Raw genomic sequence first — 15,302 nt, forward strand, 5'->3', positions numbered from 1 at the left:
GTCCAATTATAAAATAAATCAGTACTAGGATGTAATGTACAGTATTAAGGCAGTTAACACTGCTGTATGATAATTTGAAAGTTGTTACGAGAGTAAATACTAAGAATTCTCATCACAAAGGAAAGACTTTTTTTTCATTCTCCTGTTTTCGTATCTGCACGAGATGATGGATGTTAACTAAACTTACTGTGGTGATCATTTCACAATACATATAAGTCAAATCATTATATTGTATACCTTAAGCTTACATGGTACTGTATATCAATTATATCTTAATAAAACTGGAAAAAGGAATGGCACAGAGTTATAAACATTATTAAATTTTATTAACAAAAACTTTGTACATTTTTTTAATACATGTGGAATTTTACATCTAGATAAAATAACAACACATTCAAAATTTACCATTTATACAAATTGTTACAGAATAACAACCAGTGGGTTAAATAAGTAAAATAAACCACACCGATTTTTTTAATTATCTACAAAAGATTTGACTTCTTTAAAATTCCCCTGAACATATAAAAATAAATTAATTTTACTTTTCAATTAAATCTACCAATTAGAAATATTACAAATCAAAATATCAATGTTATCTTATGAATTTTTCACAATACAAAACAGATTCACAAAACCTTATTTACAGAAATGAGGTAAGAACTGTGCAATGTTTAACCAAGAAACATATTGCAGAATTAACATGTTCTTCCAGCTAAGTACACAGTGGAGGTCTAATTACAGCTGGGTCTTTTCCACTAATAATTCACGCATTTAAGAACAGTTCAATGATTACATCCCCAATTGTTCAATTTATACTCTGCTATACTGTCACACCAGGAGTGTGGCTACCCAAAGTGTAAGGACTGTAAATACAAATTTCACCTGTTTCAGGAACTGTAGTTGTTTTGTTTGAAATCACTGTCAGTAAATGGGAAGTTGTTTAAAAAAAAAAAAAAAATCTTACCAAATCCACTCATTTTCCTTGTGACTCATTAGTGGATAAATACCCAGGTAATAGTTTTGCCTGAGCTATCTACAGTGGCATAGAAAGTTTTTAATAAAGGCAGAACCATGGGGAAGGCTGCTGGTGCAACAAGGACTATTCCTACTACGTACGTACAAGGACTGACGATAGTGCAAGCTCAGCTGTCTAGAGCCATTTCAACACAATGGAGGTACTAATAGGCACTTGATTCAGGCCAAACCCTACCAGCAGTTTCCAGAGCGGCCCCTCTTTCTGAAAGAAATCTTTCGCTTTGAATTGATCTGGTTCCCCCAGCAGCCTTAGAACTCACTTAACTCAAAATATGAGTAGTTACTTTAAAATATGAGTAGGTCTTAGCACTTTATTAAAAAAAAAAAAGTATTTAGCAAAAGAAAATTACCTTTAGCAGAAGCAGACATTACATCCTAACTTGATTACCAAAACTGGCCAAATCCCATTATAAAGAAATTTTTATAACAAAGATTGCCAAGTACCAGTTGATGACCTATTAATTTGCAATACTTAACCAATAAAACTCCAATAGACAATATTGGACAGTTCCTTAAAATCTGTCTTAAGATCTGACTCACAGAGCGAGCATACTATAACCCAAACAAAAGATTGTACTTCATATTCTAACTTGTACAACAAAATCAGTTTATAAATGGAACAAGTCTTTAGTTTTGCTGTTCGTCTCTCCAATTTATAACAAAATTAGTTGTGCACCAACTATATTAAATTCCTCTTAGGTTGATAAATTCATTGCATGTAAATTATTTCATTGACAAAAGTTAGTTATTAAATTTTTTTTTTCAAAGTTCAAAAAAATCTGGGTTGAGGGATAGGGGATATATGGGAATTCCATTTCAGTGCAACAAAGCAACAAGAAAATTAATCAAAGCCTTACAAGCAAGTCCTTGTGGCAATTAATCCTTTGTTGTGCAGTTCACTTCTTGTCGCATTTCTTCATGGGTGTAGGAGGGCTGCAACAGCAGCCAGATGAAGTGCTAGAGCAGCAGGTGAGGCAATCCAGAGGTTTCTCAAGTGTCAACTTTTCTCTTGAGTGACAGGCCCAGTTTTATCACTAAGTCTCTGCAGTTAAACAAAATCAAAGGCATTAGGTAAATGAATGCGTGGTCCACACTTGTGGTAATCGTCTCTTAAACTGGAATTATAACGGAGATAAAAGGTGGTATCTATGGCGATTTCATTTTTTTCTACAAGTTGGCATGACTACTTTTCAGCACAATATAAAGACATGAGTTTACTGGTAAACATTATCAGTTGCTTTATATTAACTTCAGCAGTATATGAAGACAGAAGGGCCCATCTGAAAGGACAGAACTCATAGAGAATGGATGTAGAAATCATCCCCCAAATTGACTTGTCCACAGTAGTAATTACGTGGTATTGGGGAAAATGAATTTTTATGCACTAACAAAGTCATGGGTTCTGATCCCACATGTGCCATTTGTCCCTTAAGCTAAACTCTTTGAGTCTCCTTTTACTGATCTATAAAAAAAATTTTAAAGTCCCTCAAGACTGAAATCACATATACTATTGTTATCTAACAAAGATGCCTGGCACACAGTGGGGTACTCATAAATATTATTTCCCAGCCTTGTTTTTCTCCCATTAGGTACTTAATAGTGCTTACTTTTTTTATTTATTATTGTAGTTTTCTGTTAAAAAACACATTCCATACTGTATCACTCAGGAAAAGGTAGCTTGTAAAAATACCTCGTTTTATTAAGCATCACTTTATTACATTTTCCCCCAAACTGAAGGATGGTGGCAATCTTGTGTCAAGCAAGTCTATTGGCACTACTTTTCCAACAGCATTTGATCAATTCTTATCTCTATGTCACATGTTAGTCATTCTTGTAATATTTCAAACTCTTTCATTATTATATTTGTTACAGGGATCTATGATTAGTGATTACAACTCACTGAAAGCTCAGATGGTGGTTAGCCTTTTTTTAGAAATAAAAAGCATTTTTAAATTAAGGTATGTGCTTTGTTTCTTTAGACAATGCTATCGCACACTTGACAGATTACAGTATAATGTAAACATAATTTTTATATGCACTGGGAAACAAAAACATTCATCTGACTCACTTTTTACAATATTTACTTTATTGCAGTGTGTGGACCTGAATCCGCACTATCTCCAAGGTATGCCTGTAGTTTGCTTTTTAATGCAAGAAAAAAATTGAAAAAGGAAAAAACGGTATAAAAAAATCCCTAAATTAATACAGACTCATGGAAATTTCCCACATCTGTAAAACACTGGAGAGGTGACTAGGTTTATGATAGCGACAGGAGTATTCACAATCAGGAAGTTAGAGACAGTGGGGCAAACAAAGGCATTGAAGAGTTGATGAAAACCAATTAATCCTGCATTTTGAACCAACTCTTGTTACTCAATACAAACTAAAGTTTCTGAAGACTAACAGCACAGTAAACAGCAAGCTTTCAAGTGATGGGAAATAGCAAACATTGTGACTTTTCACACTGTGATTTGCCAAGTCTCCCACCTCATTCTTTCCCTTCTTCCTTTTCCTGACGTCCAGTCTCCATTCTATATCCCAATATCCTTCTCTGCCCTGAACTCGAATTTAGGGGAAACACTTATACTCCAGTAAAGTAGACCTAATTGAAGAGGAGAATTAATAGAAAGAAACAGCCTTAAAATGTGCGCTCCTATATGTACAATACACTGTTCCTGCATCCATTTTTAATTTACCTTAACTGGTACACTGAAAAGGTAAGAGGCTGTCGCTTAAATGAAATTAATAATTTAAATTCCATTACAAATATCATTATGATTTACTTTTCTTTTTAAAATTAATCTGGCAGAGTAACTGGAGTGCCCTAAAATTTATATATTAATTTTATTATAAATATGATTCAGTTTTACAAAGTACTTTAAAGCAAAGTAATAAAAATATTCCAAAATTATCTAGACTGGTTCTATAATTAAACAAATTAACTGAACAAAAGTTCATCAAAAAGTACCAACTATTATCTTTTGAATGGACTGTCCCATACCACTTACTATAACTAAAATACATTTTCATTTCCAATTTGGTGAATTATAAAACGTCCTTCAAACCATATGCACAAATTTAAACTAATGTACTTAGGAGATATATAAATTGGCTTGGGTCCTTCATGTTTACAATATCCAGCTGCTGAAACAACTGGTTTTAAGAAGAAATTATCAGGGGAATATATATATATACATATTTTTTAAATAAGAGAGAAAAGCTAAAGAGACAGTCATCTCTGATTAATCAATAACATTCTTTTTATTATTTCCCTAGATTAATAATAAAGCAAAGATACTTACCGTTACTTTCTGGCTTGTGTTATCGCCATGGATGGTGAGAAACGGGTTGGTGGTGGCTGGGTGAAGTGGTGGCGCCTGAGTACCTGCAAGTAGGTTGTTAATTGGGATCTGTGTTGGCCCAGGGATCTGGAGCTGCTGTAGTTCAGGTGGGTGGTGCTGCTGGTGGTGATGCTGTTGCATTAACTGATACAGAAGGGCCTGATGTTGTTCCTTTGGTAAAAACATGTGGGAGAAGATGAGTTCCCAGTCATAGAATTCAGCAGTCAGTAAAGCCTGACTTTTCTATTTTCTTCTTTACTTTAATATTAGATATTTAAATATAAGTCACATTTATACTACTAAGAAAGAAAACAAGTTATCTTATCTGGAAAAATATAGTGCACTAGATAATAACCATCTATTATAAAATGTCAATATCACTAGTGAATGGCTTATTTTCAAAACAGAGCAAACAAATATAGGAGACCTCTATTCAAATTGGGTTATCCATGATAATTAAGGGCAATGGCAACTTAGAAGTCACAAGTTATCTGAATCTGACTTTAGAATGTGGGCCATTCTCATTCCCAATTCTAGGAACATAAAAATAACTTTTAAAGTTCTCATTCATGCCAACAAAGAGTGCTTCGTTGGTGTAGTTATGAGACTATTCTTTGCAGCAAGTATGTATTTGATTCCTTGAGTGTTTACTATGTGCCAGGCACTGTTCTGAGACATATGAGTGGGGAAAAAAATCTCTGCCCTTCTGTGTACAGCCTGAGGGGAAGACAGAGAGACCAACAAAAATGTTAGGATATGATTATTGGTAAGGATCAGGGTAAACAGCAATGTGTGGGTGACAGTATGGGGGGGGTGGAAATCTCAGATAGGTCAGGGTGGTTCTCACTCGAACAAAGACTTGGAGACAAGGAGGGAATTCGCTATATGGATATGGGGAAAGGGAGGAGATTTCTAGGAAGAAGAACAGCCAGTGCTAAGGGACTATGTGGGAGCATATCCAGTGTGGTCAAGGAATAGCAAGGAGACCAGGGGCAGGCTGGGGACAAGTGAACAAGTAGGAGACAAGGGGAGAATGCGGGCCTCATGGTGGTGGGCCATGAACACTTTGGCTTTTACTCAAAGTAATACGGGAAACCAGGGGAAGATTTTAAGCTGAGGAGTGACACAATCTTACTTGGGACTTCTGGATGGATTCAGTGTGAGGCGTCAGATGAGAGTGAAGAATGACTGCAAGGTTTTGGGCTTGAGCAACTATAAATTGGTGTTGCCTTTGGCAGAGGTAGGCAAAACTACATGTGGAGCAGGTTTGTGACAGATTAGCAGTTCAGTTTTGGACATGTTATGCTTGAAATGTCTATTAAAATATCTAAGTGGAGATATCAAGAAAGCAGTTGGATACAGAAGTTTGAAACTCCAGAAATGGGCCTGGGCTGAAGATGTAACATCTGCACATATTTAAAGCTGGACTGGAGAATGATAATCGAAGCTCTATGACTGGAGGAGATCACGAAAATACTAGGTTACTCTGAAAGTGAGAGGTTGAGGGGAAGAGAGGAATGAATGGTTATGCAGGAAGAACACCGCGGTAATGTGGGCTCCTGAAGGCTAAGGGAAGAAAGTGTTTCAAGGAGGAGGGAGTGATCAACTCCGTCAAATGCTTTTGCCAGATCAAGTAAGAAGAACAACAACTGTCTACTGGACTTAGCAGTATGAAGGCCATCTGGGAGAAGACAGCAAGCAGAAAAACAGGGTAGCAGTTGGTGGGGGGAGGAGGGTCAAGCAAGAGTTTTTCTTAAGATGGGAGAAGTCAGGATGACTTAGAAGAAAATGCGCTGCTTATAAACGAACAAAGTTCACCCCACAATCTTGGCTGACAAAGAAAAGACAGAATTTAAACAACTTCAGTTCTTGTGGTCTCTGAGCAACAATGTGTGCTAAAACCCCCTTAATGAACCATGTTCTAGAAATGAGTCATCTACATGTACTATTACTAATAATAATCTTGATTAAGAGGAAGGACCCCAAATAAACAGAATTTTAGTACTTCGTATTAAGATGAGAGATAAGAAAACAAGATCACATTTTAGTGTAAGCATTAAAGAATTTATATACAGTCTATCTTTATACCATTGTAAGAACAGTAACTGAAAACGATGATCCACAATCAAAATTAGTATTTTCAATATATTTTTGACTAAAGCAAAAAAAATGGGCACATACATTTTATTTACCTATATATAAAAATTTTATTTTTTTAAAGATTATTTATTTTGGGGGTGGAGAGACCTACAGAGAGAGCACGAGCAGAGAGGAGGGGTTGGGGGGAGAAGCAGACTCCCCACTGAGCAGGGAGCCCAATGTGGGGCTCGATCCCAGCACTCTGGGATCTTGACCTGAGCCAAAGGCAGATGCTTAACCAACCGAGCCACCCAGGCGCCCTAAAGATTTTTTTAAGTAATTTCTACACCCAACGTGGGGCTCCGCCTCACAACCCCAAGATCAGGAGTCGCACACTCCACTGACTAAGCCAGCCAGGCACTCCGGGTAAATACTTAGAAAGAAATTACAAACAAAGGCTGAAACTCTGAGCTAATTAAATAGTGCATTTTCCAAGCAGTCTAACTCAACGAAGTACGCTAGGGAAATGGAGCTGGAGAGAATTGCACAAATACATCAACCCATCTGGCTTTAAGTTTATGACTGCACAAAGCCAGCCAGAATGTCTCTGCATGTGAACCACACACTTCCAATCTTTTTTTTTTTTTAAGATTTTATTTTTAGGTAAATCTCTACACCCCACATGGGGCTCGAACTTACAACCCCAAGAGTCGCATGCTCTACTAAATGAGCCAGCCAGGCTAGTCAATTCTTCCTCTCTTCTCCAAGATACCTAATTCCACATTTTTTTCTCTCATCTGACCACCAATATTCTTAGCTCCCTCAGCTTTTTTTTTAAAGATTTTGTTTATTTATTTGAGAAAGAGAGAGAGCACAAGCAGGGGGAGGGACAAAGGGAGAGGGGGAAGCAGACGCCCGACTGAGCAGGAAGCCCGATCGAAGTGGGACTCAATCCCAGGACCCTGAGATCACGAACTGAGCTGAAGGCAGATGCTTAACCAACGGAGCCACCCAGGCGCCCCTGATGCCCTTAATTCTAATTTTAAAAATTGAAAACATTGAAAGTGGGTTTCCTCAAACTCCTGTCATAAAAACCCTCTGACAGCTGCTCCGCCTGCCCTCTTCATACAGTGGGATGCTGCTCGCCACTCCCCTCCCTCTCCGTCCCTCTGAAGAACTTTGCTGCTGTTACCCTTCCTCTCTCCTGCTCCCACCAACATATACATATGCTGTCATATTCAAAGTGAAGAGAAACTTCCCCCTTAGACCATGTCTTTTGCCATTAGCTGCTCATTTCTCTGCTTTTTTAGAGTGAAGTGTCTGGAGCTACCACTACTCCATCTTCACTTCCCCTCCTGCCATTTTCTTTGGAACCATTCGAGGAGGTTTTTACTTCTCACCACAATTGTCAAAACCTCCAGACAGCCAAATTCAATGGTCAATTTACTTGTCCTCCCAGAAGCATTTTTATACAGCCGAGTCCTTCCTTTGTTGATACATTTGCTTCACATGGAGCCAAGGATACCACTCTCAGTTCCTCTCTTAACTCACTGGTCACTTTTTTCCCACATCCTCTACTAGGATTGTGTTCCTCTTCCAGTATATCCAGGGCTCAGTCCTCAGACATCAGTCCTCATTCCCTACTGATCTCATAAAATCTTGTAAATCTAAGTATCATACATGCAGCAATGAGCCCAAATGTATATTTCAACTGAATCCTTTTCCGGGACTCCAGACTCACACAACTGTCTGGTCTACATCTCACTTGAACATCTAAATAGACATCTCCACCTTAGTACATCTGTAACAGAACTGCTTTCTCTCCAAACCCGGCTGTTCCTCCAGGTCCTCCAAATCTCAGTAAAACTCAACATCCCATTGTTTAAAACAGGACTCTTCTTTACCTTCAACATCTGACAAACAAGTCTTGTTGGTTTTATCTTCAAAATACACAATCCCAGATGGTTTTCCCCCACATTGATCCTGCTATTTAAGATAACCACATCTTCTACCTGGACTACTCCAATAGCCTCCCTGTTTCTCCTTTTGCTACCATCTCCCCTCCCAACACATACAATTTCCCATACAACAGCTAAGTTAATCTTTAAAAAATGTGAATTGTTATCATGTCACTATTCTGCTCAAATCTTCCAACTAATTATTTAAAATAACCCTGAAAGAAAAAGTGAGGATATATGAAACAAGATTTTTAAAGTTGAGGTAATTATTAAAACTAGTATACTATATACTATTTTGATACATTTGAAAGTTTCCACGATAGAAAACTTAAAAAAAAAATCACTAATGGCTTTTCATCATATGCAAAATCTAAATTTCCTGCCACAGACAGCCAAACAAGGCCCACCCGTGACTTTCTCTCCCCTGCACCAGCCTCTCCCTTATTCTGCAGTCATGCCGGCCTTCTTTCCAGTACTCAAAACAAACACATGCGGTCTTGTTCAATGCTGCTCTTCCATTCATTCCCCCGTGTCAAAAATGCACGTTCCTTCAACTTTTATTCAGGTCTGTGTTCAAAAGTCACCTACTCAAAGAGGCAAGACTCTGCTATCTAAAATGAGGCCCCTGTCCCACTGTTCCTCTATCCCTTTATCCTCCCCCTCATTTTTCTTTTCAGTGCCGATCACTACACCCACACATTTGTTTATTGTCCACCTCCACTGTCGGAATGAAACCCCATGAAAATACAAAGTCTTGTTCAGCACCACATTACCAGAGTCTACAAGAGCCTCACAGTGTATGTTCTAAAGTTTGTAAATGAATCAATATAATGTCACTATAGGTATCACAGACTATACTAAATGGCAAGACAAACTATTTTGGGGGCTATGCATCCGATAATGCTATTTCACAAAATGGGTAAGTCTGTACCCATGCTGAATGCCTATTACAGCCTAGAACACTTGCTCCTAATAAAAATCAAATATTATCAAAAGGAAGAACTTACTGGCGTGAGCTGTTGAGAATTTAACAACTGCTGAAATTGTTGTTGGTGAAGAAATATTTGTCTTTGCTGGTCAGAAAGTAATCCTAGTCCTGAGGCACTGAAAAATGATTAAAATTCTTACTTTCTACTATATATCTTTAATGTTTCTTAAAATGTAAAATGAAAAACAACTTTTCAATTTGGTGTTTAATGAGTTAACAAGTCAAATCTTTAAATATAATACTTTCTGATAACAATCACGTACAAATTTCTTTTTTCTCTCTCGTGTATATACAGGTAAATAAGAATTCACATTGTCAAGAAATGTTTTGTTTTCCTTTTTATTATAAACCAAGAAGGCACTCAGTACTTTATGGAATAGAAATTTAAATGTGTTTATAACACGCACGTAATAATTTTTAATTATTCGAGGATAATTTAACCCACACTAAATAGCATATATGTAAAACAAGGAAAAATCCCATCTACTAATTGACTTTACCTAACCTTTTTTAATGGTCCCAATGGAGAGTAAAATTAAACACCAAAGAAAAGGGAGCCAGAAAAATAGTTTCCTAGTATCCACTGCAAATCCATTTAAAACGATTTATTCCTCAAATGTATGTTCAGTAACAACATGGCTTTAGTCCCCTTATTTTGAACAAACAGTCAAATGAAACTCCAGTACCATGAAACAGTTTCACTCACAGGAAATTCAAGATAATTTGATCTAGGCCTTCATCCTATATCAAAATTTTTAATTATAAAACTAGCAAAATTGCATAGCTGAATTTTAAGAAATCAATATTCATTCATATGCGATCGTCATTACAATATTTTCTTCAAAATTTATGATACATGAAGGCAATATACAAGGGGAGATAACACAGATCAAGAATGAAATTTTAAGCACAGAACATATTTAATGCTTTATTACTAAAAGTGATTTAATTTTGTTTTAATCTGAATTACTTAAATTTCAAAAATAAATGGCTCTCAGAATAATACACTTAATCTAGAAGTTTGCTAGATTTTCATTTCTTGTTGATTACATCTACAAGAAGCCCATTAAAAACCCCAATTTGAAAGCATGGACAATGCTGGTACTATATGTTGCACTAAAGAACCCAAAATCTATTACGTGCGTTTCTTACCTGTTAGTCAGTGTAGCTGGCATTGGATGTGTTGCATTAGGTGGTACAGTTGTGTGGGTGAGGGGGGTAGGGTTCTGGGATATTGTGACAGGGGTCTGAATAACCCCATTTAAAGCTCCTACAATGCCATTAATTGCCAGTTGGTTACCTGGCAAAGCTCCAATTATTCCACCCACTCCAGGCACTGTAGGAATGGTGGATGTTACAGTCTGCATTCCACTAGCCAGGGCCCCCACTGTCACACCATTGACCTGCTGAACTCCACTAACGCCGGAGCCAGGCTGAGCTGGACTCTGCCCAGCAGGAGGTGGGGTAGAAAGAGCAGAAGAGCTGCTGGTGCTTTGTCCACTGGAGGTTAAGTCCTAATGTAAGAAAGAATAGGAACTTAAGTAAGAAAGAACACAGCAAAACTGTTTAAAATCATCTTAACCCTTTTAATGTGATATACTACTGTTCGTAAGAAAAACGTAGAAATGAAACTAACCACACCAAAATTACCTGATTTAATACAGGAAGAGAATTATCAGGTAAAAAGCTGTTTCCTAGATGAGGGCTCTTACTGCTGTTCAAGGAATCAGTGGTAGGAGCTAGAATAATAAAAAACAAAAAGAAGCCTATTTACCCTGATAAATGACATTATGTGTAAGATTAAAGGCTTATCTAAAAGCTTATCCTGAAGCCCACATTAAAAACACTTAAATATTAAGTCTTGCTATGCCTAATACCAGTTTAAAGGGAAAAATCTATAACTCTATTGAATACTATGGCTTTAAATCAATAAAGAGATCATTACGCATTTAAATAACTATTATAGTTAAATTACGTACTAAAGAAGTTAGAGCAAATTCAAGTTGATCACTTAACAGATTCTTCATGTTCTTTGAAAATAACCTATCATTCCTTTTCTACTTCTTCATATAACTGGTAACCAGTTATTATTCACTTATTATGAAAAAAGATACTGAAAGTCGATCCTACTTTCCTTAGATATGCAATAAGTATTTTCACACTTACCGTTCTGTGCTGAAAATGCATGCATTTGATGAGATGGACTAGGATTTGTTGTTATTGTTGGAAAAGGCACTGAGAGCTGTGCATTCAATAACTGAAGACGTTCCTTTTTGGCAGTCAAGTTTTTAATCTGCTCTTCCAATCTCCGATTTTCAACTTGAAGTTGGTGTAATGACTTTAGCATTCCTAAAACTAGCAAACATTTGGATGGTTTTAATAAAGACAAGTTCCCACACAGGACTAAGTATTTTACAGACTGAAGTGTCAATAACTTTAAAAATAAGTTAAAATAGGAAAGTAGAAATTTTGTAAAGCATCCTCAAATTACCAGGTTTTATTTCTTTTTTTTTTTTTTTAAAGATTTTATTTATTTATTCATGAGAGACAGAGAGAGAGAGAGAGAAGCAGAGGGAGAAGCAGGCCCCCAAGGAGCAGGGAGCCTGATGCGGGACTCGATCCCAGGACCCTGGGATCATAACCTGAGCCGAAGGCAGACGCTTAACTGTCTGAGCCACCCAGGCGCCCACCAGGTTTTATTTCTAAATTTATACATAGATATAAATAGACCACAATATATTATGTGTATATATAAGCATAAAGGGATACTGTTCCTAGATGTACCTTCTGGGAACTTTGTTACCACCTATCAAAAAAACCCACCCATCTGGTCTAGGTAGTTTCCATTCTCAAAGAAAAATGATGACATCTTATTTTCACCAAAATAAAAACCTAATTAAAAATTCAAAGTGCCTGCCATAATTTTTCATTAAAATCATATTTAAAATGGGAAAGAATCACCAGTAGCCTTCACCACAATAAAGAGCACAAGTTTCTGTGTGCTGCTTGGCTAAGCTAAGCATGTCACCAGACCCGGGGTGAGAAGCCTCCCAGACCCAGCGCTCGGCATGCTGATCCACACATCCGCCAGCAGGGAGCAGTGTGCACGCACCACAACCCCCACTCCCAGCTCCCAGAGAAAAGCCGATCGTCTGTGAGCAGGCGGTTTCTGTCCTGCCTCCATCACCTCAAATACAGTTTCAATTTCTTCCACAACTCAGACCTCTCAACTGACAACACTGAGTAGTTATGCCAGGGTGACGGACACTTTAGAAGTTCTACGTACACATAGTAAAAAGCTGTATTTGTTTAACATGCCCTCAGGGCCTTTAAAAGACACAAGTGTAGTGGTACAGACATATATGGTCATTTCCCAAGGATTTAACTTTTATCCCTCCTCTTTAAGATGCTAAAAAGAAACCCTCAGTGTACCCAAATGAGATGCAATAAGACTAAGCTAAACCTGTCCTCCAGCTATCATGTTTAAAGGATTATCCTGGCATGAATTTCCTCACAATTAGCATTTTTCCGTCAAGGCACCATTCATAAAACAAAATAAAACAACACACACACACACACAAAAATGAAAATATCAATTTACGGCACTTGTCTACTAACAATAAGCAAAATGTTTTGTTTTGATACAATAAAGCAGTAAAAGCCTATATCCCAAAACAATAAAAACTATCTATTTTTTCCCTAAAAATGTATATCCTTAACATGAGGCCACTTCCCCAGCTAACTGCCACTTATAGTAACGTTGCTTTTTTAGCATTTTTCACCCAGGATCCTCCCTAATACTTAACATTGAAAAATACTAAATATGTATATAAAATACATATATTACATAATTTAATAAATAATACAAAATATATATAAATTTAGTAATTCTTATTTTCTCATCCAAATTATAAAATTAAGAAGACAGCTGAATGTATTTGACTATAAGCATTTTTATTTTTACTTTTTTCAAAATTATTTCTACGGGGAGAGAAGGAGAAGGAGAGGGAGAGAATCTCAAGCAGACTCCCCAGTGAGCGAGGAGCCTGACGTGGGGCTCGATCTCACGACCCTGAGATCATGACCTGAGCTGAAACCAAGAGTTGTACACTCAATGGACTGAGCCACTCAGGCTCCCCTGACTAAATGCATTTTTTTAAAATGAATTCTCCAGAGGTAAGCCAAGTTTTCTTCAAACAATTAAGCTAAGATATAACTCATGTATTTTAGTAAAATTTAAAAATTGGTAAGAACAAAGTACCAATATTAAAATAATTCAAAACAGTAACAACAACCACTGAACAGATCAGTGCTTACTATGAGCTAGGCAATGTTCTTCACAGTTTTTATGCCATTTAATACACTCAAAACAACACTACGATACAGGTACATTATTATTCCCAGTCTACAAAATGGGAGCTAATGCACACATTAAGAAACTTGCCCAAGATCCTATCATTAATAACAGGTAAAGGTAAGATTCAAATCCAGTGGTAAAACTGTAGAATCTGTTCTATTGAACCATTACACTACATTTTCTTGCCGTATTTTACAAAACATATCTCGTAATTTCACTGCTACTGATAAAGTGTGACTGCCACATCTATCCATCTGTCTGTCCGTCCATCTTTTAAAGACATGAAAAGAATACTTACTGTCACTAGGAGTACCCTGTTCTAATAAAAACTGCTGTCCTTCACTCCACTGTCTCTCCAAAAGCTGTTCTATGCTGGCTGCTACTGGAGGCAGATTTTCCAAACTGCTGTTGACCGGTTGATCATAGCGAATTTGTAAACTGCTTACAGGAGATCTGTTGAAAATATTAATTTTCAGGTTAAACAGAAAGAGAGTGCATTCACATTTCTTACCTTATGCTGACGCTTTCCCTGTAAGTCTTCTAACTCCAGGCTGCCTATGCTGGAAGAATGATAAAACCATAATCCACCCTAAAACTGAGTAATTACCATTCTTCCTCCCCAAATTATAAAATCAGGGGAATAGCTGGCTATACTCAGTAATTAAAAACCACTAGAAAATATAAACACCCCCCCCAATAATCTCTGAAATAGGCTGTAAAAGAACTGATACAGCTTTAGACAAAAGAGGGAAAGATAGTATTAGAAAACTTTAAAATAATTAGCCAGAAGAGAAGAGTTCACCATTCTGCTTTAATATATAAAATATCAGAGTAACATTGTACAATTATAATAATGTAGAAAACATTTTAATTTACAACCAACAGAAGCTCAAATACCAGTAAAAAGAAATTTTTAATAATTTTGAAGGAATCTTTTGTTATAAAGTAAAAAATACGGATTCTCTAGTATTTACAGGATTAAGGAGCATTAGCAAGACCACAGTAATTTTTATTTGAACCCTTTATACAAATTTTTCTAAAATGCCTTGGATCTGTACTTCAAGTGGTACTAACTTAATCAAAAGTATTCCAAAACAAATATTACTTATATTAAGATGAACATGTAATGTTCTCTCATCCATTTTTTGTTTTAAATTAGTAAAGGTGGTCACTTCTGCTCTCCAGCCTCCACATTAACATAATACATTAGTAAAGGGCTTTAGCCTTTCCAAAGTGTTTCCACATAATTATCTCATATGATCTTTGTAACAACCTACTGAGAAGTCGAAACCTGGCTTATTGGTTCGATTTCTATATGAGGAAACACCACGCAGTTTTAGTGACCTGGGCAAAGACACGCTGCTGGTAAAGGGCAGAGCTAGGCGCAGCTCGGGTCTTCTAACAATCCACTAGTGTTCTGCCACTGCCTCAGTGTGCTTCTTTACCAAATCTCTTTCAACAAGTTAAATAAATGAGTTTTTTTTATTCTAACACGTGAACATCACGTGCTCCATACAGTTGACCATCCTCTCCAAATAGTACAT

At 36.8% G+C, this 15,302-nt stretch overlaps 1 protein-coding gene across 9 annotated transcripts in view; it reads right to left on the bottom strand.

Annotated features, from left to right (window-relative positions):
* Nucleotides 1-307: 307 nt before the first annotated feature.
* Nucleotides 308-15,302, bottom strand: part of MLLT10 (MLLT10 histone lysine methyltransferase DOT1L cofactor) — a 220,058-nt gene continuing 205,063 nt past the window's right edge. For all 9 annotated transcript variants that reach the window (XM_035021504.1, XM_035021503.1, XM_035021508.1 and 6 more), the window contains 7 exons: nt 14,057-14,211; nt 11,568-11,756; nt 11,052-11,140; nt 10,554-10,915; nt 9,421-9,517; nt 4,338-4,547; nt 308-2,077 (listed from right to left, as the gene is read on the bottom strand). In XM_035021504.1, coding sequence (XP_034877395.1) covers nt 2,033-2,077; nt 4,338-4,547; nt 9,421-9,517; nt 10,554-10,915; nt 11,052-11,140; nt 11,568-11,756; nt 14,057-14,211 — 1,147 coding nt within the window. In that variant the 3' untranslated portion in view covers nt 308-2,032. The remainder of the gene's footprint in view (nt 2,078-4,337; nt 4,548-9,420; nt 9,518-10,553; nt 10,916-11,051; nt 11,141-11,567; nt 11,757-14,056; nt 14,212-15,302) is intronic.

The sequence above is a fragment of the Mirounga leonina genome, unplaced genomic scaffold (assembly GCF_011800145.1).
Source record: "Mirounga leonina isolate KUSES-001 unplaced genomic scaffold, KU_Mleo_1.0 Mir_175, whole genome shotgun sequence".
Lineage (NCBI taxonomy): Eukaryota > Metazoa > Chordata > Mammalia > Carnivora > Phocidae > Mirounga > Mirounga leonina.